This window comes from Oenanthe melanoleuca, chromosome 3 (genome assembly GCF_029582105.1).
Source record: "Oenanthe melanoleuca isolate GR-GAL-2019-014 chromosome 3, OMel1.0, whole genome shotgun sequence".
Taxonomy (NCBI): Eukaryota; Metazoa; Chordata; class Aves; order Passeriformes; family Muscicapidae; genus Oenanthe; species Oenanthe melanoleuca.
The window spans coordinates 10,987,491-11,014,751 of NC_079336.1; the positions used below are offsets into that span (position 1 = coordinate 10,987,491).

Below are 27,261 nucleotides of genomic sequence, written 5' to 3' on the forward strand. Positions count from 1 at the left end.
GAATAATGGTAAATAAAATGCAAAATGCTAAATGTACCTTGCTGTTCATTGCTGTGTTAAATATTTATGTCTGTGTGCTACTAATTAAATGTTGAGCATCAAAAATTAAGCAATGAGCTTTAAAATGTCAACAGTAGCTTAAAAACTATTTTCTACATGCTTATGTAATATCTTAGAGTAAGCTTTAATGTTTTGGAAAACAATAGGGAAAAATAAATGCAAACATTGTTATCAACATGTCATTTTTAAAGCATAGTTAATAGATGGAATTTTAAGGGATTTAGACACTAAAGAGAAGCTGCTAACATTTAATGGTGCAGCATCAGCAATATTTTTATATATGCATTGAGTCTCAGTTCAACATTTCAACTGATTTTACAGTAAGTAAAATAAAATACTTTCTGATTTTATGAAATAGAATTTTATGTTCCTAGGTTAAACCTTTATGATTTGCTTCTTTACATCAGCTGTTATTTGCATTTCTTTTGCAACCACAGTACACATACACATATACACATATACATATACACATATACATATACATATACATATACATATACATATACATATACATATACATATACATATACATATACATATACATATACATATACATATACATATACATATACATATATTTTATTTTTATTTTTTTTTTACCTGTTCAGAATGTGTGCTGGTAGTTACTTTGAAATCTCATTAAAATTATCCTGGAGGTGACTTTCAGTTCCTGAGGTTTGGAATGTTCTATTAGAGTTTTTGAGGAAAGACTGTTTGAAAGAGCCAAATACTGGAAAGCAGCAGGCTATGCAGAATAAAATAATTCATTTTGAGGCAAAGATCTGCGTTTATTAGCACTTCCTTTAAGATGAAGGTTGGCCTTTTAAATTAAAAGCTTAATGTTGAATGATGTGTTACACTTGAAAGTTTCTTGGAACCAGATGTTGCTTTTAGTTCTTATTTTTTAGGAAACCATAAATAAATTATATAAAAAATAATTAACACATGTTTAGCAGCTTCATGAGCCATATTTTCTGGATGTTGATGTTGAATATGACAATTTTTGGGGTTGATGTGCCTTGAAAATAGGTAGTGTCAAACCAGAGCCTTCAGGATCACTGGGAAATGCCACCTGCCTGAGCACACGTGGTAGGATTCTGTTCCGTACTTGTGACCTGAATAGCTGGATCAGTTTCTACACAGGGATTGAAAGAGAGGGAATAAAGTGAAAAACAAGCCAGGAAATGTTACAAAACTTCCGGAACAAAACTCAGAAATCTCCCAAGCCGAGATGTGCTGTACTTGTGTAAGAAGGATCAGAGGCAGAGCTTGGGCACATGACCTCAAGCTCCTCAGTGCAAGTGAGGGAGGTATCCTCAGGTTTCTGGCACAGAGGGTTCCTCGCTGTTCGGAGCGTGCTATCAGCTAAAGCAGTTCTGGACGCAGTGCAAGCTCTGGCAGCAGAAGAAATGCTTGGGTTCTCTCTGAAGATTGAAGGCGATGAGGTAAGATATGGCTTAAAAAGAGTTGAAAGTCAAGAATCCAAGCTGAGTCAGTCATTTTGATTGTGATAGTATTACATAATATGATTTTTTTTTCAAGGTTATGAAAAGGAAAATAAGCGTGTGTACTTTATCGTGCTTCTCCTTATACCAGCGTGATGAAAATATTAAATTATTGAAGATATAAGTTTTAACACTGTATGAAATCTATTTTGCTCTGTTTCCATGTTTTTCCCCTTTTTAGGCTAATCAGGAAGTCAAACTCAGTTTATAAGGTGCCGATCTTGTTCTGAAAGTAAAAGTGTAAATATTTTTCCTGCATGTAATGAATATAACTTTATGAATAATGGAAAATGTTTCTTTGTGTTTCAATTTCGTATATGCAAGATGTTGCTATTTACAAAGGGCTTGACAGTCTGCTCACTGAATTTGTTCTGGAGAGAAAATTTTGAAGAAGTATTTAATACAAAACAAAGCCATTTATTTAACAAAAGCCTTGCTTACATGAAGTTGCATGCTCTGAACAGACTATTGATTAAATTTATATCATTTTATGGTATAACTGTGACTGCTTTGAAATCTTCAAGCCTCACATTACTTTCCTAGGTTTTCCTGATATAGAAATACATCCTTTCTATGCACATAAAAATTTGGGTTGAGGATACTTTTCCTACTGCAATGCTTGTGGGAAAACTTGAAAAAAGCTTTGTCTCCTCATGTGGAGTATCAGCCATGTACATGCTTAGAATAATTTTTTGTGGTCTGATTTCTTAAGTGGGAAAAGACTTAAACTGAATCACAGATGAACATCAGATGTGTGCCCCAAGAGCTGTGGTTTAGAGTAATGAGAATATTTCTCTTTGAGGCAAAAATCAGTTTTCAATCTGTGTTTTAAATCTAAAATTACATTTTTCTACATGCCTCCAGGCAGATCTCTTTATCCTGATATGTGCTTTTCATGATTTAATTTTTCTGTCTTCTGAGAAAAAGTTTAAGTTTGACCAGGAAAGCTCTACTTCTGCACAGTTTTAGAGTAACTTATCTTCCTAAAGACTGTACTGGCAAAAAACCTTTCTTCAAATCTCTTTCCTTTTTATATTCCATAGAGCCTTGCTTTTTTGAGAACTGGTCACTTTTCCTTTTGGGAGTTGTTCATAACTTGAAATGCAAAGAATTCCAACATGATAAAAGATAGGAATAACAGATAAAAAGATAGAGTTCAAACCTCCCTTTTTACTTGTTCTTTTTTTTTTTTTTTTTTTTTTTTTTTTTTTTTAATGCATGCATGCACATTTAAAAGCTAAAAAGTTTTTAGCTGTCCTTTTTGATAGAATTGTATGGATTTTATGTAAAATCTTATTGACTAGAAACAACTAGATTTTTTTTTTCCTTATAGTGAGTTATTTTCTTATAATGACATGGATTTTTGCTGAAGATCTAAGACAAGTGTTAAGATGTCAGTTTTTACTTTGAAATGGTGTTCAGTAATCTGGAGTCCAATTTAGAGAACAAATAGAGATATAGCTCTGAGATATAGCTAAGTAAATAAACTCATAAATATATGTTTATACACTGGGATCCTGATGTTTAAATTCCAATTTGTTGAACAGAATTATTTCCATTTTTATCTGAGGCCTTTCTCTTTCTGCATAAATATTACAGAATTGACCATCAAAATGTTTCTCATGGTCCAGAACTTGCCAAAATGTTGAATATATGATGCAGACTGTGTCAAGCTCTTAGCTGTAGTACTCTGAGTTTACATGTATAACTGTTTATGATTTTGTTGCATTTACTAGGTTTGCTGGGATGGGTAATCTTCTTAAGGTCCTTACCAGGGAAATTGAAAACTATCCACATTTTTTCCTGGATTTTGAAAGTAAGTTCAAATAATTACAAGACAATGAGAGAATCTTTTCCCTGACTTATCAGCAAACTGAGGAAAAACTTTTAAAATCTGATTGCTTACACTGTGTATTTTCCAGCACAACCAATCTGTCCTCTAAAATCATTTGTTCACTCAGGACTCCTTTTCTCTTCCTTTTCTATTTTTCAGGAACCAAATGGGAAATCTTTTAAAAGTTCTCACTTGCACAGAGCTTGATCAGGGGCCAAATTTTTTCCTTGACTTTGAAAGTGAGCAAAGCTTCTTGCCTGGCTTGCCTTCTTTGCTTATTATTTCCTAATAAACTGCATGTGCTTATGCATCATAAAGCAATTCAAAAGGGATTTGCAAACAAATCAAATTACACTTCAGTAGTATATTGCTTTCTGATATACAAAATTACTTCATCCTGAGCAGAGAAAGGGGCAGAGAGGTAGATATACAAGTAAAACCTTATCTTGAATTAAATTCAGAACATTTATGAACCATTGTTAAACTTACATATAAAAGAACTCAACCTCAACTTTCTTTAACAAATCAGGGTTAAAAAAAATTATGACTCTTCCTTGAATGGAAGAACATGTTCAATACATGTTGGAAATTTAAAGCTGAAGAAAAGAGCAGTGGAGGTGGAACTATTTTTTTGCTTGGTTTGGTGATGATTTAGTCGTGTTTATAGTTTCTAAAAAGTAGTGAAATGGTCAAAGTGTATGTGCTTGATTGCATCTCTCTTAATTGCATGGTTATCAGTTGCAGAGCAGTGTTTCCCATTCCAGTTTTCTTATCACATCTATATTTGATCCAAAGCTGTTTTCACTTTTCCTGACTACAGTTTTACAGTTTTACTGTCACCAAGTCCTTTAATATGGGTTTAATCTGTCTTCACTACATACATGAAATACATTTTATTTGAAACACTAACTGTATGATCTTTTCTCTCTTAATACCTCTATTGAAAAAAAAATATATAAACCAACCAAAAATTTTTGAGAAAATCCAGCATGGTTTTTTTTTTTTTGTAGCACGGTTTAAAAGAGCATTTCAGGTGATTAGACACATATTTTGTCATCTTGAAATAGTTTTGTTCTTAATCATTTATTTCTAAATTATTTTCTGAAAGAAGTAACTGACATGCTATGAGTGTGTATGTCTGTGTGCTCTCAGAAGCACTGCTTCAAAAAGTTGTTCAAATGCACATTTAAATCTGATTAAATTGTTCAAACATGCTGTCTTAGATGAGAGCTAGAATGTATGGCTGGAACTGTGCAAGTACCGTAATCTTCTCATCTAGAGCTTAATTGTCTCATTATGAAAAATCAGTTTTGAATTATAAAAAAAAAGGATAATTGTTATGTTTGGGTTTAGGAGAAGCCATGTATCCCTTCTTCTCTCTATATATAATTTGAAAACTTTACTGTCATCCCAGGATGTCAAACTTCTAGCCAAACCACCACTTAATCCTTTTCTACCAAACTTTTGAGGGCCTTGGCTGTCCTCTGTGGCTTTGCCAAGCTATTGTGAATTCAGCTGCTCTGAGCTTAGAGGTTTAATCAGCCCCATTGTGTCCTTGTTGGCAAGAGAGTGTTGCTGACCCAGGCTGCAGGCTTGGCAGGAAACAGGTGCTCTGGCAGTGGGGAGCCTTGGTAGAGGTGGTTGTGAGAGAGGGAAATACCAAATTTGTTGCCATGGAAGTGAAGGTTGTTTTTCTTCCCAAAAGTTCATGGCCAAGAGCTGAGTGAAAAACTCTCTCCCATGGGAGGGGCCAGTGGTTAGGGCTCTCTAGTCAGGCACACCTACCTGGAGAGGAACAAAACTGCCATCTCCAAATTTCAGGGAATTTTATTCTTGTAAATGAAAGTTTAAAAGTTTTTCTCTCACAAAATTCAGTCCCAGAAGTTTTTAGTGGCACAAAATCTATATTGGCTCAAAGGGATTGTGACTAAAAAAAGGGCTTTGGTTTTGTGCTTTGGTCTCCTGTAATTGGCCATCATACAGTGGAAAAGGAACTGAGTGAGGGACATGGGTCAGGATCTGGTCTGGGCTTGCTGGACATGTGGCTTTCTGTGGCTTGAGCAGTTCAAGCTCATGGGTAAACGTGGTCACTGCAGTTGGAGGATGATGGGTGTGCTGAGCCGATGTGTTTACTGTATTCATTATTTCTGTCAGCATCTTGCTCTTTAGTTTCTGTGGGCTTTTTCATTAACTGCCTACAAAAAAAAATAAAAAAAAGAAAAAGAAAGTTTGACATCATCTCCTTTCTCCTGCTTTCATGCAGGTGTCCACATTGTCAGTTGCAATTCACCTAACAATATTCTTCAATCCAAACTGGAAGCCAACTTTCATAACTCCATGGTCATACTTGAAAAAACTTGAATCCAGCATTAATTTCAGTTAATGCTGTATAGCAAAAGCAGTTCTGTTTGCTCCCTTCTGTTTGCTTCTGTTTGAGAGTTGGGCAGTTACACTGAGTCTGGTGGAGAAAAACAGTCTTTATGAAGGTGGAAGGGCCTTTTCATTGAGGGGTGTTGCAGACTTGGTGCATTCATCCAAATTGCTCTTTTTTAAGGCCTACTGAAAGATATCAATACATAAGAACAGTTTCATCCATCTTAGAAAGTGCACCATATTGCTGTTTCACACTTGAATCTTGATGGGAGTATTTTTAATCAAGCTGCTTCCTCTTGGATTTGATTATATACCACTTACTTTACCTTAATTCCTTCTTAGCGCTCAGCTTGAAAATAATGTTAGAAAAAGTGAGTGTCTGGCAAGTCTTGAGAGTCTGTGGATTTCAGGATTTCACTGCAAATTCTTTTAAAATGGATTTTGTCAGTTCAAGAACTGTTTTATACTTTAAATGCTGACCTTATTTAAATTAGTTGCAAATAAATGAATTCTGGGTATTTGAGCTCTTCCTGTACCATCTTAAAATTGCTCTTTTTTGCAGAAAATCTATTGTCAAATCACTGCTGCCTTTTTCAGGCAAAGTAAACAGATAATTCCACATGAATTCTTGGAAATAGTTTGAAAATTGAGGCAACAATTTGTTTTTAATCTAAAAGACTAAAGCTTATAGGTTATTCAGTGTCCTTAAATGACACCTACAGTCCCATCCTCTCCTCAAATACTATTATAAGACGTTTCCAATCTTAATGTGAGCAGGTTTTTATTGGTTTTTTTAATGTTAGCTAGGTGGATTTCTCTTGATCTTAGTTAAATCCCTCTCATCCCCTCCAAAAATCTTATTTTCTAGGATTCCCCCACATCCCCAGAAAGATTCATGAAATTTTCAGTTATTATTCATGTACGATTAAAAGGATCTATTATTAGAACATGTCTGGCAGCAGAGCAAATGCCCACTTTTCACATAATGGGCTATTAATTAATACCCTTGTTGAACAGGCAGCAAGGCTGGGGATATAATCTGGGTCCAGCCAGTGGGAGGTTGCACTCAGGTCTTGAGCTGTGGAGTGCCCTGAGCCAAAAACTGCAGCTCAGAGATGCTGTGTCCATCCCCCATCCACCCCAGAGCTGAAGCTGGGCACTGGTCTCCCTGCACAGCACCCTGCCTGGAGCCACTATTAACAGTGAGCTTCACTGTATTCTAGCTAGCTTAGAAAGAATGAAATTTAAAAATCCCATGTAACCTGGATAGGGTACTGTTTCTATTCAATACTGGGGGTTCTTTAATGTATGCACTGTAGCAGGTTCTGGTAGCCTCTAAAGTGCATTGCTTTCTCATTTCTAAGTTTTTCTTTTAATTTTGTCCCAGATTGACATGGAAAAAATCATTGTCAAAATTGGCATTGACAAATCTGAAATAGGCTTTAGCATTATGCAGTTAAATATGTGTACTGCTCTCTAACTTGCTGGCTGATGGAATTATTTGCCACGTTCAGCAGTGAGCATGACAAGAAAAGCTGAAAGCAGAGCCTGTGAATGGTCTTGTTTAACTCATTTTCTCTTGCTATGTTGTCAAGGCCAGAAAGGCATAGTATTTTTATGAGAAATGTGATTCTACATTCACTGAAATGGAAGAACTAATCAGCCTGAATGGGAGTCTTCTTAACCACCTAAGGGTGGAATAAAGTTCTCAGCTTTTGGTCATCATTTCAGATTCAGAAAGGCTGTGTGAGTTGGAAGTGCTTCTTCTAGTACTGTTCTTAGTGCTCTTCATAGCACTGTCTTTCTTCATTAAAATTATTACTGAGATACTGTTACACTTCATTTGCTATTGGTAAAGGCATCATATCCTTTCTGTATTTAGTCTTGTCCTATGAGTACTAATGTCTAACCTACCTAGAAGTTCCTATGTTTTTTTCTAATTTGGTGAAGGATGTGGTAGATGCCTTACACTGTTAGAAAGGTTTTTCTGAAAAAAATGACAGGTATTCTGCTAACAAAATAATGATGACCCCACTTTCATGCCCTACCATTCACCTGAAATGCTTAATGCATCCACAAATGCACCATAGTGGATCCAGGTTTCTTCTTGTTCTTTGTGAAGTCTGAAGTTCCATCCAAAACATGACACAGACCACGTGTACATGTGAAAGAGAACATGTTCATGTAATGGATAAATTACCATGTCCTGGTTATTTCTGATGGAGCCAGTGGAAGTGTATTTCTCTCCAGAGCTAAAACTTTCGAATTTTGCTGGTACAATCTGTATATGGGAGATTCAAGTCTCATCTGACTCTTGCATTAATTGGATACAGGATTGATGTAGTTGTTTGGTTTAGGGTTCACATTAGAAACATTTGTCGAGAGGGAGGTGAAAAGGTTCTCTGTTTTGTCTTTTTAAAGACAGAATGCTATGATTCCTAATCATGAGTATTCTGAAAACAGCCTTGAAATGCAGTGAGTCTGGCCACTATGGTAACTTGTTTCTGAGAGGGCTTGCTCCCACCATGGGTTAGTCAGAGGCAGTGGTTCCATTTACAAATGGGCTCAGGTTCCTGAAGCACGTGGTGGTTCTCTGGTGGTGTGGGGATAAAGAGGGCAACCAGTGATTCCACACTGTGATTCAGGACTGGCATTTTATAATTCAGAGCAGAGAACAGGCTTTGATTTTCTTGGAACAGCAAGCCAGTTTTAAAAGTCAAAATCTGTCATGAAGAAGTCTCAGTTCCTTTTAGTTCTTGTTTCTATTATTATTGTTGTTGTTAATAGTAAGATTAAAATGTTTTCAAAGTGGTCCATTATGGTTATTTTAGCTGACCATTTTTGGTAGGATCTTCTTGTAAAATCCCTTTTGAAACATGGCCATGGTCTTTCCAGAACATCTGTTTGCATAACTTCTATTTCATAAATAAATGCATGGGATTTTTTTTTTTTTTAAAAAAAAGCCTGAATCATCCTCCCTACCTTTCTTTTTAAGCTAAACACTTCCAAAATAAATAGAAACTGCTTCTGCAAATGCAAGCTAAGCCTGTTGCTCTGGAGCCTTTGCAACCCTTTTCCTTCCCTTTCTTTCCCTCTTTCACACACCTACCTGCCTCCTGCTCCTGCTTCCCCAGGTGCTGGGATACTACAGAAAGCTCAGTGAATTTCAAATATTGCACCTTCCACCAATTTCCAAAAGATGAATTGGGAAATATTTTAAAATACTTACAATAAAGGGTGTTACTAAAGGCCTTTTTGGAGTCCCAAAGTGTTGGGCAGTCTATAGCATTTGCATCCCCCTTAAGCACTAGTACTTTTAAATCAAATTAATTAATAAAGTTAACATAGAAGTACCTTGTAACAAACAAGGTTAAACAAGATGCTTCAGGTGACCTGCACATGCAAATTTTGCATTCATGAACTGCACTAACAAGTTATTTATTCTGTTTTGTGTTAGTTTTCGCTGAAATGTTATTTTCATTAACTTATTTAACTATTAAAATGCTGATACTGATTTTTATGTCACTCCTACCTTCCCCTGCTCTGTTGTTGTATGGTATGTAACTGTTTCTCAGGATCACTGCTTTCCTCATTAAAGTCAGAAAGGTTTTCTATTTTGCTTCATCACAAGATGGCAAGCCCCTTATGATGTGTACCTGAGATATCTTGCAGCTTGAGGAAAGAACCAATCTGGAACACTGTAAATTTAATGTGACTGATGGGTCAGTTCAACATCCATGTCCCAGATGGGATTTTCTTGTGGGGACAGTTTTTCTCTTCTCTGCTCCTTTCTCTCACTTTTTGAAGAATGGTGGAATTTTTTGATTACATGAAATATTTTGGCTATGAAACCTAGCTAAGTAAGCCCAGTTTATGTTTATTTTCGCTTTTTAAATAAGAGAAGAGGAAACTTCCAGAATAAAAGGAAAGTCCAGTCGGTATTATGTGCCCAGTCTCATTAGACTTGTGGTTTTGAGTATGACTTGCTTTGAAGCTACAGACTTGGAAATCTCAGCCATTTGTATCCTGTTCATGCAAGGTCTGTAGATAACTTGAAACATTTAAACAAATTATCTGAAATGTCATGAATGCCCATTTTCCATACACTCCAGTGTGAACCAATTCAATTAGTTCTAATGGGGACTGGGTAAAATTAATTCCATACTGATAACATGATAGAAAATTCTGTCAGTTTTCTTAAGGAGAGTGAGATGACTAAATAGGAAAAGTATTTTTACTTCTTTTCTGTTATTGTAGAGATGAATACAGTAGCTCATCCTAATTGATAAGCTTTGAACTGAACTTATCTCATTGCTTTTAATTCAGACAAGCAGTCTTTAAATTCTAAGGTTCAACTTCAAGATAATTTTTTTTCTACCATAAAAATTCACATTCCATCTTTACCAGCTAATACAAATCTAAGGAAAAGAAATAGTTGTGTCTCTGTAGAAATCTGCTGGGACAATGTCGTTATTCCTTCACATATAGACTGCAATCCCATATGTAGGTCATCCAGTCTTTGGTCAGTGCCTGTCATCTTTATGTTTAAAAGCAAAAAAAAAAAAAAAAAAAACACAGAAGATCTCTATCTTGTCTAATGTGTCGGTGTTCTGGGGATAACATCACTCCCTAGTGTCACACTGCTGTGTAAATCCCGTAGAAGGAGATTTGAATAGGAAAATTGATCTACTTTCAAATATAATTTTTCTCAACAATAAAGGTCTACAGGTCACTCACACCCTGAAAACTGGTTACGGACAGAGCTGGATTTATTTTAGTGGCAGGAATGATCCCTGACATACATGAGAAAAAATGTATTTTTAATAGTACTGTATCTGTGTTTTACAAAAGAAGAAATAAATTACCCTGGTTAAGGAAGCCTGGAGGAAAGTCAAAGTGGAGCAATATCCCACTGTTCTATCCATTGAAAGGCCTGATTTTTTCCCCAAGCTGCAAGAAAAGTGAGCAATTCTTTATAATTGAGCCATAGAGCTCATGAAAGAGAGGGACTGGTGCATTATCCTATTTTCTAATAACATTGCTTTATGATACTGCTGCTCTTTAAAATGCTGCATTTTGAGAAGAGGCATTATGAGCCAGAGCATACAAAACTGTGCTGTTTTTCTTTCCTTGCTATAAAAAGCAGAAGCTTGGATGTTAACAGAATAGCAGTATAATTGTATATTTGGAAAAAAACTACATCAGATTGGAGTTACACACTAGTCAAGCTGGATGTGGTATTGTTAAGTAGAACTGAGTAGTCTTGCCGTTTTTACTGCAGCTTCCTTTTGACTTTGTACATTTTGCTTTTCCCTCTCTCTTAGATGCACAGCCCACAGATGGAGAAAGGGAGGTCTGGAACCAGATCAGTGCAGTTTTACAGGACTCAGAAAGCATGCTTGCAGACCTTCAGGCTTACAAAGGAGCTGGACAAGAAATTAGAGATGTATGTTTGTTAATGACAGTTCTTTGGAAGCAAAATCAGGCAAACCTCGATGTGTTCCTTGCTTCTGTTCTCTCTGTTCATCCAAGCACATTCTCTGAACTGAAGTGAAAATCTCCTTGAAATGTATTTATAAAATACGTGACAGATTATGCATAACATTCACTAGAAAGCTCTAATTTGAAATCATTAAATGATGTCTGTTGGAACTTCTTTCAGGTTTTCTACTAGTATTTAGTTACTAGTTTTCACTTCATGTACCTTTTTTCCTGTATCCCATGGCAGAAGTCAAATTTGAGGACATGGAAGAAATGCTACTCGTGTCAGAAATACGTGATACAGATAGTTCTTCTTTTCTCTGAGTGGAATAACAAGCCACAGTAAATTATACCTTCTGATCCCCGTTAGAGGCATCTTATTCTGTGAAACTGGTCCAGAAGTACACTTTTGAACTGTAACTTACCATTTTCCTCAGGTGAACAAAACTTTTCCTGCATCAGATTTGCAGATACTCTTAGTGTGAGCTGTTGCTTACTTAAAAACCATGCATGTTGAAGTATTAAAACCTGAAAGAAGGCTATTTTTGCAACCAGTAGTCACACAAAAGGTTTTACCTGATGCTTCTGCAATAGTTTTGCTCCCAAAAGAATATTCTAGAACGTATTTCTGTATGTCAGTGATTCACTGCAATGAATGCTTTTAAAATAGTATGTTACAGGGGGAGAGGAAAGGTAAAAAAACATGGTATTTTTTTGGAATCCTATGCAATGTAATTTCTCAGAATTCTTCTGTGTTTTACAATACTTTTTAAAATAATGTAGAAAAATTCCAAACAACATATTGCTTGTTATTTATTTATCACAGGTCTTTACAGTGATACTTTCATTTCAGGCAATACAAAATCCCAATGATATCCAGCTGCAGGAAAAAGCATGGAATTCAGTCTGTCCACTGGTTGTAAGGCTAAAGCGCTTTTATGAGTTTTCACTCAGATTAGGTGAGCCCTGTTTTAGTACATCTGTTTTATAGGTTTTTTATATATAATGAAAGAGAAAGCTTTGTCTTTCCACAAACTTTTGAAGTTTTAGAGTTAGATGATTTCTGTTTGATATCAATGGACATTTAATTGCAGTTGCATGTATGAAGGCATCTCTTTAATCCTAATTTCATAGTTTGTTAGTTTGTCTGTATTGCCTAAATAGCATACAAGTAAAAACCATGATAAAACTACAACGTTTTTCTCTGTTTCCTGACATGTTTCTGCACTTCACTGGTCCGTGTTGGACTAATGCAATTTATTTTTTTGTAATTTGGATCCTTTGGAGTTTTAACAGGAATGTCAGCCAGTAATATTTTGATACTTTAAAATCTCAAAAAGCAGGGATAATGGGGAAAGTGTATCAATAAACTTTCTCACAGGGTGAAAATCCAAAGCTGGATATGTTGTACACTGATTTTGTCATCCCAATAAACACAAAAGGTGATGTAATTACTCTTTGAATTAGGACTCTGGAATACAAATATATGTATGAAATGAGAGGGGATTCTTTTACAACATCCTCTAACTATGTCTTTCACTTTTTGAGTTGTGCCAGTAATTACAGTGATTTATCTTGCTATCAGTGCCTAAGAGTACACTTTTAGTAACAGAGATGCCAGAATAATCTCTTTACTGAGCTGATGGCTAATTGAGGAAGATGGAAGTGTTGAATATCTGAATGCAAGAGAAATGCTTCCTCTAGAATTTATGATAGGGATCCCAAATAAAGGGTGACGAAAATGGAAAAGAATTCTATGATACAAAATGGAGAGAAAATGGCAGAGCCTAAAGAGGAGGTGTCTTTAATTAGTGCTTCTCACTTGAGAAAAGTCAGAAAAAACACTTCTGTTAGGACTTGGCATGTTTGGAGGGTTTCTTCCCTTCGAATGCAGTATGTTTAAAAATGTAGTTAAAACTCTGTGTGGACTGATTACAAATTGTGCTTCTGATTTTTGTCCAGAGAAAGCCCTGCAGAGTTTGCTGGAATCCTTGACATGCCCTCCCTACACACCGACTCAGCACCTGGAACGGGAACAGGCTCTAGCAAAAGAGTTTGCAGAAATCCTACATTTTACTCTTCGTTTTGATGAACTTAAGGTTAATAAAGTCTTTCAATACATGTTGATTTTTGCTGTGTATTTTGAACCAAAACTGATTATTTCCTGTTTCTCTTCCTGGAAGATGAGAAACCCAGCAATTCAGAACGACTTCAGTTATTACAGGCGGACAATAAGTCGCAACAGAATAAACAACATGCATGTAAGTAAATAAACTCTGCTGTGCCGTACACAGTGAGGTATTTATTTATCAGGATGCATTTATGCCATTTGTGGTCAAGTTTTTACTTTTGATGCAGTAGCTGTCATGTTCCCTCCTTCACACCAAGAGTTAATCAGCAGTCCGGATGAAGTGATTAGAGAGGACTATTCAAGCAACAACCTACTTGCTGACATGAACATGAACTGCATCTTTTTCTTGCTGCTGGCAAGATTTTAAAGAGTTTTACTGACTGTCTTTTCTCCTGTTTTCATCAGCTAGACATTGAGAACGAAGTGAACAATGAAATGGCCAATAGGATGTCCCTGTTCTATGCGGAGGCCACACCAATGCTGAAAACCCTCAGTAACGCAACGACACATTTTGTATCAGAAGTATGTAAAGGGGGAGAAGGGTTTATCACAGACATTCTTGATTTCAATTTTACAACATAGTTTACTGAACACTGTCTTTTTCTTACCCTTCCAGAACAAAACATTACCAATTGAAAATACAACAGACTGTCTAAGTACTATGGCCAGTGTATGTAAAGTCATGTTGGAAACACCGTAAGTTTTGTCTTAAATCTTGGAGGGTTTGTATGACAGAACTTATATTTTAATTTGCCAAGCAGGATAATGTGTTGTTTTCCAAGTGAATTCCTGCATCTTTGCCTTAAGTTGTTACTCCTTTTGTCTACAAAGCATGACGTGGTATTAGAAAGCCTGGTGATATCTTTCATGAATCAGTGTTGAGTTCTGTTGGGGAGAGCTTACATGGTCAGCCTGTGTTTCAACAAAAGGTTAAAATACAAGTGTAAAATCTTATGCACTCGCAGGCTTCAGTGTCTGTGTCTTGTCTAACCAGGGCCAAAGGCCAACTGCTGCCTCCTGCTTGGCTGTGCTGCTCAAGTATAAGCACACAGAGGACAAGATTTTGGCTCCTCCAAGCAATGCTTTAGCAAATACACAGGAACTATTTCAAGGATCATTTAAGGAGATCTTTTTTTGGATGCAACCATCTTATTCTAGATATGAAACAAATCAACTGTATGAATTTTCATTCACATAAATGCATTCAGCTGTGTTTGTATCTGCTAGTGTAGATAAATTAGCCAGCGGGGTTCTTTTATTACTTTTTTTGTGGAGTATTTTTTGGATTAGATTTCTCTTTGACTGGAAAATACATATAAGATAGAGTCAAGGTTGTCTTTCTGCCTGTGAGTCATTTGTCCATGGAACCATGTAAAGGGTAGAATTCCTGAGGTCTTTCTTTGTTCATGAAAATTCTGGAGAAATGTCTGTGGGGGTGGGATTCATCTCACAATCCTGAGACATCACAGAAGTAGTAATTGAAAAGTAGCCTTATGAGTCAGCTCTTTTTTTGGCAAAAGTAGAGAAAAAAGTTGATTCACCTAGAAGATTATCTTATATTTAATTCTAATTGTGGGATAATCAAGCATTTTCATATCAAAATTTCTGTAATCATTAAGTCTGTTCATGTTATGATGCTGCAGAAGAATAAAAGTTGAAGTTACTGTAGACTGAGAGATACTACAATAAACAGAGAGTGAGAGAGAGAGAGCACAATTACTATTACAATCCACCTTGGTGGAGCCCTGAAATTCCCCCTGAGCTGCTTAACTTCAATCCCACTTAACTATTCCAAAGTAGGAATTTAAGCAAAAACAGTAGCTTTGCTTTGAGGTCCCAGCATGTTGTGTTTCTGAGATTAAACTGAAGTATGATTAGTCTCCATCATATTTCATGAAGTTTTCTATGAAGCCATCATCACATACATTTTGAGGATCTCAACTGTGCATGGGTATGAGGTTTGCATCTATCTACTCTCTAACAAATATTGAAAATTGGCACAGGCTTACAGAATTCAAATAAATTTAGAGTCTTACTAATGTGCATTGCAACCTTAAAATATACTTTTGGTTCCGATTTCATGCACTCCCTTGTCTAGTTTTTAAAATTGTCTAGCAAAAGGTCTAGAATGTTTCTTTATTTTGTTCTGTTTTCCAGAGAGTACAGGAGTAGATTCACCAGTGAAGAGACCCTTATGTTCTGCATGCGAGTAATGGTGGGAGTTATTATTCTGTATGATCACGTTCATCCTGTGGGAGCTTTCTCAAAGACATCAAAGATTGATGTAAGAGAGGCCTTTCTTTGATACTCTGTAGGTTTGAGAATGCTAGTCTGCTGCTCTTTTTCAGCACAAGCTTACAGCTTGTTATAAATAATTTTAATTACTTTTGAATGGCAAAATTTAGAATTTGTCTTCACCTGAGCACTTTAATGCATCAGTTTGTTCAAAAATAAAATAAGCTTTTTTTCTTTTTATTTTCTTCCAGACACAGATAAAAATTTTTCTTCATTAGCTCTGCTTTCTTGACAACTGCATAGTTAGGCTAAAATAATTTAATACGACACCTAGCCTGGAATATGTTCCTTAGTCATAATTTTTTTTCAGATCATGTAATTTATCAAAGCTGAAATGCTTTTGCAGTAGTTCTTTTGTAAATAAGTAGATATTCAATGTTGTCTCTGCTTTGTCTGAAATCTGAAGTAACAGTACTGAAATTACTGTTGTAATGTTGATAATGGTCCCTCAGTTTTATTTTTGGCATGACCAGTCACAGAGAAATCAATTTTATTTTCCCATTTGAGAAACTGCAAGCACGCATAGAATACTCTTGCTTTTTCTACACGTTTTTACAAACCTAAATCTCATGCACCACTTCTTTCAGCAGAAATAAGCTGTTATTAATTAAAAAGATGCCAAGTGATTCCCTTTTCAAGAGATCCTGCTTAAAAAAAAAGAAAAAAACATATATTATTGCTCTCTGTGTCACTGGATCTTCACTAGCATTTTGTATCTGCAGATACCAGAATTTTGCCACATCTCCTCTTTGACTCTACAGAGGGAAAGATTTGGCATGGGGGTGAATAGATTTGCTCAAGGTCATGAAGCAGAGAGAGCCTGGGACTTGAATGCAGATTTCTTGACTGCTAGTTCAGTCTCTTGCTGACAGAGGCAACAAAAATGAAATTCTGGTGGAATCAAATATATATTGTGTGTACTTTGCTTCTCACATTTATCTTAAAGTTCTGAAATCTTACAGGAAAGTTAGCTTGATATAAATGGGAGGCAGGAGATGTATGACTCAGTTTTAAAAAACAAGTACCTGGTCCCAAATCTTGATTTGCGTAATTTAGTGATTTTTTTTTTGTAATTCAGAAAATCTCCTGATGTTTCAGATGATGAGTTTATTTTACTGTGGTAAATCACTATTTTCTCCAAACTATTAATTTCAGCCATTCAAGCCATTTCAAGGGAATTTCAGGGACAGTCGAGTTTATTACCCTTTCCCTACTCTTTCAAGACTGGATGTTGTATTTCAAGCTATTAATTAGCTTAGACATCTGTATTGGTTTGAAAGACAAGTGTCTGCCAAGGAAGGTGGGAACCTCCCTTGGAATGGAGAGCATGACCCCCTCCCTCCAAATTATGGTGACTTTGAAATCAAGGGGCTTTCAGGCAGAGATATGGGAGAAGAAATAATAGTCCTTTACTAGTATGTATTTGTATAAAAAGCCAAACAAACCACAGCATGGCAGCAACAACAAACAAAAGTAAAAACCCCAGAAAACCCAATAAACAAAGTCTGCTCCTGCCCTTTAAGCATTTCCCCTGGTGCAGTTCCAGGCACAGCCACCAGGGGCGCTGCGGGCTCCCGGCGGGCAGGGCAGGGCGCGGATTCCTCCGAGCCTGCAGGGGGCGCTGTGGCGCGCGGGAATGGTGGCTGGGCCCGGACGGGGAGGGATGGGAGAGGCTTTGGGTCTAAAAACCCTGGGGCAGCTGATCCCAGTACCCAGATGGGAAGGGATGGGAGAGGCTTTGGGTCTAAAAACCCTGGGGCAGCCGATCCCAGTGCCCAGATGGGAAGGGATGGGAGAGGCTTTGGGTCTAAAAACCCTGGGGCAGCCGATCCCAGTGCCCAGATGGGAAGGGATGGAGGAGAGGCTTTGGTACAAAAACCCCTGGGGCAGCCAATCCCAGTGCCCAGATGTGAGGGAATGGAGGAGAGCTTTGCCTCACAAACCCTGAGGGCAGTGTCAATCCTGGTGCCCAGATGGGAAGGGATGGGAGAGAGGCTTTGCTTCATAAACCCTGGAGCAGCCGATCCCGGTGCCCCAGAAAGACTCTTGGGAGTAGCAAGCTGTAATGTCAGGAATAAGCAAAAATCCTGAGGTGATGGAGTTGTATCAGAAGCTCTGCAGCTGTAGCTGGAACCACAGGGTGCCCTGACAGGCAGGGAGTGTGGGGCTGCAGTGCAGCAGAAAAACCCGAGCAGTGGAAGAGGAACAGTGGGGCTGGGCAGCAGCAGCCTGGCTCCGAGCAGGGAAGGGGAAGGGCAGGCTTGGGATCCCAGAGTTTCCCCCAAGGCACACCAGGAGATGGGGAAGGGTCCCTGTTTGGTGAGGTGGAGAGTTAATAAAAGCCCAGTGCAGTGGCCACTCTTCTGAGCAGAGCTCCACTCAGAGTAGAAGGAAGGCAGCAGGAGATGGAGCCCTGCAATGGTGATATTGAAATATGAATTCTCCCCACAGCTGCTGCAGCCTCACTCCCCTCTAAATGCCAAGAGCACAAGAGAGCTGCACCCAACCCCTTTTCCCAGCCCAGTTCTCTTGTCGTCCTTCCCCGAGATACCCCCAGGTAAAAAGAGAGAGTAGCCAGCTGCTGTCCTCCCCTGAGCTGTGGCAACTTCTTTTGTCTCTCTTGTGTACCTGGTCTATTGTCTCCTAGCAACACATATGGGAGAAAAATTCCCTGGGAGGAAAAAAAATACAAAACGAAGAATCCTAAATCCCAGCATTATCCTACTTGTTTTAGGTATTCTGATTCTAACAAAAATGAGAAGAATTGTTAGAATTTTTATACCCTTTGACTTGACCTGGTCTGATCAGATCTGCTGGGGCATGTAAACCTGTACCAAGTGATGTGCACATAGACTTGAGTTTCTCTAACTTAGGAAGAATAACTGTGCCACTTGAAAACACATGGTGCTATCCTGAGAATCTCCTCTAATCTGTTATTTGCAAAGCTAGTTAAAGTTTCCAGGTAGAAATGAGCCAACTGAGCAGTGAGCAGTGTTTGTTGGGCTAGTCCCTGTCAAGGATGCTGAGCTATATTTTCTGACTCATTTTTGGTGGCACATAAATGGACCCTGACTTTTAATTTAAGTGTTTCATCATCCACTTCCTTAATAAGGCAGAGTTGCTTTTCAGCTGCAAACAAGATTCTGACATGTAGATTTCCAGTGTGACTTGGAAAATTAAAGGATTCAAATCTTCATTCAGCCGTGTCTTTATCTGTAATTTTAAATAAGATAGAATTAATCTAGGTTAGTTTCTGGATAGCTAGATTCGATGTCTTCATAGCAGTGAGAAGAAATAAGTACTACTGGGGCATAATTCATTACATATGAAGATATCTTCTGAATAGGTTAGAAGAATTCCTTGTTTTTCTCTACTGACTATCTGGGAAGTCTGTACAATGAATCTAATGAGTTCCACTCCTGCTTTCTCTGCTTCATTTTCCCTTTTGTAAATTTGGACAGTTTCAACCTGTTTTTACAGTCTCTACAAAGATGTTTGTTCAGTGTGGTGTTAAAATCAACACCATGGACTTCATAGATTAAATTTTTAACCAGTAGTTATGAAACAAACAATAAGTTGTCACTGGTTAGGTTTACAACTGAAAACTGAATGCTGAAAATTACTTCCTTGTATGCAAACATAAAAATAAAAGTGGAAGTTGAAGCATCTCTTCTTAGAGTTGTTAACATCAATGACGCAGAACTCCCAAAATCTATTTTTTTCAGCTTAAATCAGATGATTTTGATTTTTGTATTTTTTACTTGGAATTGAAGAAACAGTGTAGAACTTAAAATATAGATGCTTGATACTTAATTTATTCTCTACAAATGTGTTTTAAAGTAAATGTTTTCTGCAAAGTAAAGTTTTTTAATTTTGAGATAATTTTTAGTAAGTAGTAATGCTTTTACTATGTCATGTAAAGCAGCATTAACACTTATAAGAAAACAAACCTGCCTGTATATGGTGAAATTTTTCCATGTTTTCAGCTAGTGCAATTCATATATTATTGTTCAATAGTGGCATGCTTCTGTTCCCAGATGAAGGGATGCATAAAAGTTTTAAAGGAACAACCACCTGACTCTGTGGAAGGACTTCTGAATGCTCTCAGGTATGTGTGATTCAGCCTTAGAAAATTCCTTTTTGTTTTTCTCCCAATCTCTTTATTTAAGATTCTTCACTTTTGAAGATTGATTTAATAAGATTATCCTCTCAGGTTTGCTTTCATCACATGGGGTTTTTTTAATATTAATTTCTTCCCATTTCATTTCACTTGAATAAACAGTAACTGTTAATATTGTGAACGGTATATCGTACTTAAAATTTGCTATATAAAATACCCCAGCATCTAGAACATTTTAGAAATGAAGGGTAAGATTTCTGTTTATCAAACCCTGAGTGCTTCTCTTCTCCCTTTCCATCTTAATAAGACTATTTTTTTTAATCTTGCTAAATTGTACAGCTTCAAGGAAACAGCCCTAAATCCCAATGCTGTTTATGGTGCTGTCTTGGGAAGGAAGACACACGGGGTCTGATGCTTCTCTGAAGCTGAGAAGGGAGTCAGTACCAAGTTTTTCAGAGTTGTTTTGAGTTCTCTAGCTGTTGAATGCTTGGATAGAGGGAGAACTAGAACTGCACTGCTGTGTTTGCTTATCATGTTTTCTGAATTAAAGTTGATGTGGAGTTAAATCCTACAGGTATCAAGTGTGTTTCAAGCTTATGTTATAATCAGTCTCCCTATTAGCATAAACAGTGGAGAATACTTGGGTTTAAATGGAAAGAAACACATTAAAGCTCTTCAGTCCTCTCAGAATGTTTAAGAAAACTGCTTAAAGTAATAGATTATGCCAAAATTCAGTCTAGCTTCCTAAGTTATTTTAGTGTTTACCGTATTTCTTACATCTTTTCATGATTTTGCTTCTCTTGAGGCTTTTAACTAGAAAAAATGAGAGATAATTTTGACCCAGGATTATGACAATGTCATAGACAGATACCAAACAGGATTTAGCTGCAGTTCTCCACCTTTTAGCAGGGAATAATTTATTGCATAGGGTATTTAGAAGATAAAGAACACCAGATTCTTACCAGTTGAATTCCAGTGATCAGTAGAGGAACATGTAAATTCCTCCTTTGTGTAACTGAACTGTTCTGATTTTAAAAACAGGCTCAAGTGTTCAGACATTCCCTATCTCTGTTCATTTATAAATTACTGTTTTAACTTGTAATTTCTAGGTTCACTACAAAACACCTGAATGATGAATCTACTTCAAAACAAATTCGAGCTATGCTGCAGTAGTATCCAGAGACAAGTAGATGTTTGTATTGATCACAGAAGATGTGTATGTTTACATAATTTAATACAGTTTGATGTTAATACTTGTGTGTATTTACATAACCATTTTCTTCACATTGCTAAAATATATGAATCTGTTCATAACCTGACTGACTTTATATAGTGCAACCTAAGTTTTTATTCTAGCCTTTATCTTTTGACTTTTAAAATACTTTTTTACTTAGATACTTCAGTTATGACAGTTTATCTGTGCATTTTAATCCTTAAACACCTTCTCTATCAGAGAAGTAAGCAGTAGTGAAGACAAAAATGGAAATCAAACCGAAATGTCAAAGGTACCGCAGAAAAGGAACTTTAAAGAAGAAGAAAGTTAATATAAGAGAAAGCAAAATTCATTTGTTATATTTCAAAGAACATGTGCACAGTTTTTTGGTCACTTTTAGGGTCTTGTCAAACTACTAAGAATAAGAGAATACCTGAATGTTCATCACTCTCATAAATGGATTGTCTTTCCAGTTATAAGTGGAGATCCACCTAATTTTTAGGGTCATGTGCTGTCTTGCATCCAAAAATGTATTTCAAAGAGGTAATTTTACCTTTTTACTGAAGTATAACCTATACCTTTCAACAACTGAGGAAATTAATACCCTGTCTCAGATACAGTATAAATAAACAGAAACTATACTAAAAGATCATTGATAGATTTTGAAAACTCTGCATAATTTTATTAAACTTAGAAAGGAAAGGGGAAATAATAATGCCTTGACTTAACTGGAAAAGGTTTGTCAGTGTAAATATATCACAGTGAGCATTAACTACCAGACAGCTCTAGCCAGTAAGTCATTTTTTTGGCTCATCTAAACTAGTACAGTCTTCTGTAGCAAACTTCCCTAGTGTAAAATTGGCTGCATCAGACTAGGGATGGTTTAAATTTAATCTGATCTGTTCTTAGGAGCTCAACATTAAGTTCCTGATACTGTCATTCATTAGGTGATTCAGAGTCAACACAGAAATATTTATCAGCTGACTGCTCTTCACTGGCTTTTGAGATGTGATTGATACTTCAAGAAGTTAAGTTCCTTGCTGAGTTGTTTGTTCTTACTTTCTGGTAAATTTTCAGTTAATGAAATAGAAATACTTTGCCAAAAGCAGCGAAGTGCTCATGCTCTGTTAAGTGTGTCTCCTGGGTGGTCTGCAGTTGCTGTACATATTCTTGCAGAGATCACGTTCTGAAAATGTGTTTGGTTTTGTGTACTTTACTTGCATGTATGTGTGGAAACTCCAGTGCTTGTGCACAGATTCAGATTTGTATTTGCTTATTTCCATATAGATAAATCAGGGTTTGTGTGCTTTCACTGGAATTTTCATGCACATCTCTTCTAAAAATATTACCTTAAGACTTTGAAGATGCATTTGGTCTGCTGGAACTCGGCTGCACAGTGACAAACTGTGTGATTGAACTCAGTCCTTAAACAGTATTAATGTCGCAAGTTCTCTGACTTGAGAGCTAATTTCTGAGCAGAGCAGCCCCTGTGAGGTTTGTTAGACCTGGCCAGAGCCCACAGGTCCAATGTCAATGCATGTCCTGAGACTGGACAGCAGCACAACTCCAGCATTCATGTCACTGCAGGGGCAGCAGCCTGTTGCCATGTTGTTGTTGGGGAGAGAGAGCTCACATTAGATCCTTTTCTTTTTCTGAAAGCAATGACCACACTTTTTTCACAGTAGTAAATCCACTGTTTACAGGCTCCATTTTTAATGGGGAGACATTTAAAAATGTATGTTAGGGAAAATCCTGCTTTGTTCATAGTTACTTCCAGTTAGGTAAATTAGGTGGATGACAGGCCATTCTGTTGAGCTTTGGTAACTGAAGTTAATATATGCTTACCTGCAATTTTTTTGTCAAACAATGAAGTCTTCAAGTAGCCCAAATTAAAATCTATTTGTCACTTGTATAATAAAAATGTAAACCTTAAAGCATTCTGTGAGTTGTCATGTGATGTTTGCTGAAGTCACGGGATTGCTTTGCCTGCTTCGATGTTTTTGTACAGAAGTTTGTTTCAAATAATAAAAAATTTGGTACAGTAAGGTTTGGGACTCCCTATATTTAGTGACAACATAAACAGGTTGAGAAATACCTCATTTAAAGGTTTGGGTCATATAGCAGGCTCACCTTTATGTGTCCAGTTTGTAGTTTATTTTAAAAGCACTTGTTTCACTTGTATGCTACAACAGTATAACCTCATATCACTTTAAAAATCTTGTATTTTTTCTGACATATATTAATTATCATTTGTTTGTCATCATCACCAGGGGAAATTGTTAAGGGCATGATTCCCTTCTCTTTTATATCTTCACACTAGTCATCCTGACCTATGGGGGCTATCTCAGGTTGAGTTCAAAATCAATAAGGTCACCAGAGGATTATTCATTTAATTGTGAGATAAATTCAAATTAATAGCTTTTGGAAGAAGAGCTGTATAGACTAATGGCCAAATTTATTGATCTCAGTTTTGTCAGTGCTTCTTCTTATTTTGTCTCATCGTTATGTAAGAGTATATGTTTGTGGTATGATAAATATTTAAGCCTCATAATGACAGCACTTCAGAATGCTCATAAATGAGTGTGAATAGTTTGATTCAGAAGAGCCCTAAAAATTGTGTGGTGAAAGGAAATACTATTTTAGGGTTGTATGAATTTGAAAGACTAAGATTTGGCACTCTGAACAATAGAATGTATTTGAAATATAATTTATGACTTGTAAGCTTTCTGCTGCTACTAAGTGGCTGTCATGAAAGATAGCTTCTGAGATTGCATTTAACTGGTCTCTGGTAGACCACATCACTCAGATAAATGATCTTACATTTTCCAAGTCTAGTAAAATTTACAAACCAGCAAGAAGTCCTCTCTGCATTGCATTCTCTGTTGTATTTCAGCTAAATCTGAACTGGAGAATGTTTGTCTTACATTTATTCTGAATTGAACAATGTAGGACATAAATTCTTCATATGAGATTATCTGTCCTCCCTCTTCCCCATCTATTTCTTGAGAAGTTTAGTGTAATCAATATATTCCTATGACAAGACAGTGTCATTCAGTAGATTCCCATTTGGGAAATGGTGCATCACTTTTTCATGCCACATCTGAACCAAAGCAGTACAGATGTCCAATTCCCTGTCTGTCATTCTCCCTCTGAAAGGCAGCACAACCATCTGGTGAATCAACAGGTCCTCCCAGTTTTGTATCATCTGCAAAATTCCTGAGGGTGCCTTCTGCCCCACCCTCTGGGTCATTTATGAAGGTGTTAAATAGTATTGATCCCAGTACCAACCACAGGGGAACACCACTAGTGACTGTCCTCAAGAGGCATTTTGTGCTGCTGATGACATCCCCTTTGAGCTTAGAGTGCAGCCAGTGCTCAGTATACCCCACTGCCAGTTTGTCTCATCCAGAGTTCACCAGTTTGCCTATGAGGAAGTTACAGTGCCAGAAGCCTTGCAAAGGTCAAGATAAACAAGGCATTGGCCAGCTCACTCCACATTTGTGGTGCATCCCATCAGGCCCCACTGATTCTGTAGGTCCAGCTTGTTTAAGTGTTCCCACCCTGATCCCTGATCTGCCCAGAGTTGTCTTTCTTGTTCCAAACTTTCTGATTTTGGGGGCCTGGGATTCCTGAAGGCAAATCCTACCATTAAAAGACAGACAAAGTGGACACTGAATTCCTTCATGTTTTCTGAATTCTTTGTCACAGGTCCCATAGCCCATTTAGCTGCAGGCAGATGTTTCCATAGCTTTCCTGTTGCTGCTAATATACCTATAGAATCCAATTTTTATTGATCTTCGTGTCTTTCACCAAATTTCAGTTCAGAAGGGCCTTGGCTTTCCCAAGTCCAACCATGCCATCTTTCCTTGATTTCATGTTTGTCAGGAAAGACCTTTCTTAATCTTGGAAAGTAAGCCAGCTCTCCTGGACAAATCTCTCTGGGGCTGTATTCCATGCAATGCTTCCCACCAGATTCCTGAACAAGCTAAATTAAAATTCCCAAGTTAAATCCTTTTTTGTAAATCATCTTGGTTTTGTGTAGTCAGAAATACACTTTTAATGTTTTCGGACTGTTGGGAGTGTGTAGTTCTGTGAACATCAAAATTTAAGAAATACAAAATCTTGCATATTCAAAAATTTGCTTGTAGTTCCAAATGGTTGGAAGAGGTGGGGTTTTGGTTCTTGTTCTTTAAAATGTAGGACACTAATTAATGTTTCCTTGCCTCAGAAGAGTTCTCTTATCCAAAATTACAGAATGTTGCTTCATACTATGAAGCAAACTAGTTAATGTAGTGCAACTGAGCAGGCTGAAGCAGTGACATGAATTTGAATTGCTAATAAGAAAATAAAACCCAGTTTTGGTTAAAAAGCCAGTATAGCAAACTAATATTTTAATTTAGCAGTCTGTAATGCTTCCTGCTACAGACTAATAAAGGTGAATTCCTGACTGCCACATAATCCAGATTCAGCAAATACAGAAATTTTTCATACGTATTTGAGTCAAATATAACTCAATGGACTTCAGTAGAGCTGTTTCTGATTGACACAGGTGTAAACAATGCTCTTTGTCTTTTCTCAGTCGTAGCCTTTGACCCAGGTTGCTTATTACTGAGCAAATTGAGTCTTCTCGTGAGGATCAATGGCGTAACATGATAATCTTGTAGAGATCTCCTGTGCTTGACTGCTTTGAAAATAAAGCTAAAATGAACAATGTAGTAGGTGTTCTAGAAAAGAAGTATATAGTTAAAATGCAGGCCAACCAAGTACTATTCCCTAGTTTAAGAGGAAGAAACATCATTATTTTGTAACACATGTTAATTTGCGGTCAAGCTGGAATTAATATAACTCTCATGTCCTGGGTATTTTGGCTGTTGACAATTAAATATGTAGACTTGAGTATTAAGAACTTGACATACCTCTTGACATTTTAAAATTGCTCCCAGAACTTAAAGGTTAGAATATTTGTATGTGGCTTGGATCAAAGGTGGTATTGCAGCTTGTGATAATTCTCGTTCTGTGAGGATCCATTTCACATAAGGTGGAGATTGTTTTATTTTTCTTTTCTTTTTGTTTGGTTTTGGTTTTGTTTGATGGATTTTTCTGTATTGCATACAAGGCTGTTGTTAACTACAGGCACTTTCATTGTTAAACTTAGGCTTAAATAACGTGCAGCATCAGAGCTCAAAGGCTCTTTAATAGAAACCTTCCCAAACAAGATGCTTTACAGAGGAGTTGAATTTGGTTTCTTAGATGAACTTACTGAACAAGTAAATGTGGTCCTAGTTGCTGAGATACTGAATATATCAATATAAAACTGAGGAAGGTATTACATCTCTATTACATGGTAATTTTTAGTTTGGGGAAAGAAAAGTTGTGGTATATAGCCAGCCTAATTAAAGGATTTAAATTATGTGGAGATTTTTTTTTTGTTGTGTATCAAATTATATGAACATATTTGTTCTGATTAATTTTGAATTCCCCATATTCAGGTATACATTCATAATAATATCTATGATACAATGAGGGGTTTTTTTGTAACCACTTAGTCGCTGTGTTTGCAGCTGTGTTTTGAAACTACAAAGTGAATGCCACATTTGTTTTACACAGACTGTCAGATTGACATTTGCTTTATTAAATTTGAAGCTTAAGATTCCTTTTGTTCAGTGGTTTCAGATTCACATTGAGACCCACTGTTCTGATTATATGTTGTAAAACTGTAATTAATTTGAGATACACAGATAAAACCTTTTTTTTCTTTCTTGTCATTTGCTGTATAATTGACCAGAGTTTAAAATAATACAAGGTTACATTAAATAGATTCAGCAAAAGTAAATGCATGAGACATGAAAATTACTTTAAATTATTTTGCTGAAAAATATTACTTCTGAGACAGATTACTTTTCAAACAAGTAACAATATTTTTGTATTTTGTTTGGTTTTTTTTTCAAATAGAAGCTGGGGGTTTATTGTTACTGATATTGCCTGAGTATATGAGTAGTTTAAATCAAGAGGTGCAGTGTAACTGAGCTGAGAAAAGACAACAATTTTATTAGAGCTTGACACAGGTGCCCAACACACTGATCTGGAAAATTAGAGAATCCTCAATCCTTTTCATACTGACTAAATTAGAAGAAAAAAAGTCATTTGTCTTTGACCCCAAGCACAATTCGAAATGCCATACTTAATAAAAATTAGTCACTCTAACAAGCAAACATTTTTAGCTTTGAAAGACACAGGCTTCAATTTAAT

The 27,261-nt window shown here is 36.7% G+C and overlaps 1 protein-coding gene across 6 annotated transcripts in view; it reads left to right on the forward strand.

The window, feature by feature from the left end:
• Positions 1-22,949, forward strand: part of CYRIA (CYFIP related Rac1 interactor A) — a 56,096-nt gene extending 33,147 nt beyond the window's left edge. For 2 of the 6 annotated variants that reach the window (XM_056486634.1, XM_056486635.1), the window contains 10 exons: positions 3,302-3,381; positions 11,097-11,218; positions 12,107-12,212; positions 13,216-13,352; positions 13,437-13,514; positions 13,790-13,906; positions 14,001-14,080; positions 15,542-15,668; positions 19,717-19,787; positions 20,909-22,949. In XM_056486634.1, coding sequence (XP_056342609.1) covers positions 3,312-3,381; positions 11,097-11,218; positions 12,107-12,212; positions 13,216-13,352; positions 13,437-13,514; positions 13,790-13,906; positions 14,001-14,080; positions 15,542-15,668; positions 19,717-19,787; positions 20,909-20,972 — 972 coding nt within the window. In that variant the 5' untranslated portion in view covers positions 3,302-3,311 and the 3' untranslated portion in view covers positions 20,973-22,949. Of the gene's footprint in view, positions 1-710; positions 1,506-3,301; positions 3,382-3,558; positions 3,639-11,096; positions 11,219-12,106; positions 12,213-13,215; positions 13,353-13,436; positions 13,515-13,789; positions 13,907-14,000; positions 14,081-15,541; positions 15,669-19,696; positions 19,788-20,908 lie in introns of those variants that run through there. The other 4 variants (XM_056486632.1, XM_056486633.1, XM_056486636.1 and 1 more) reach the window with 4 other exon arrangements.
• Positions 22,950-27,261: the final 4,312 nt, after the last annotated feature.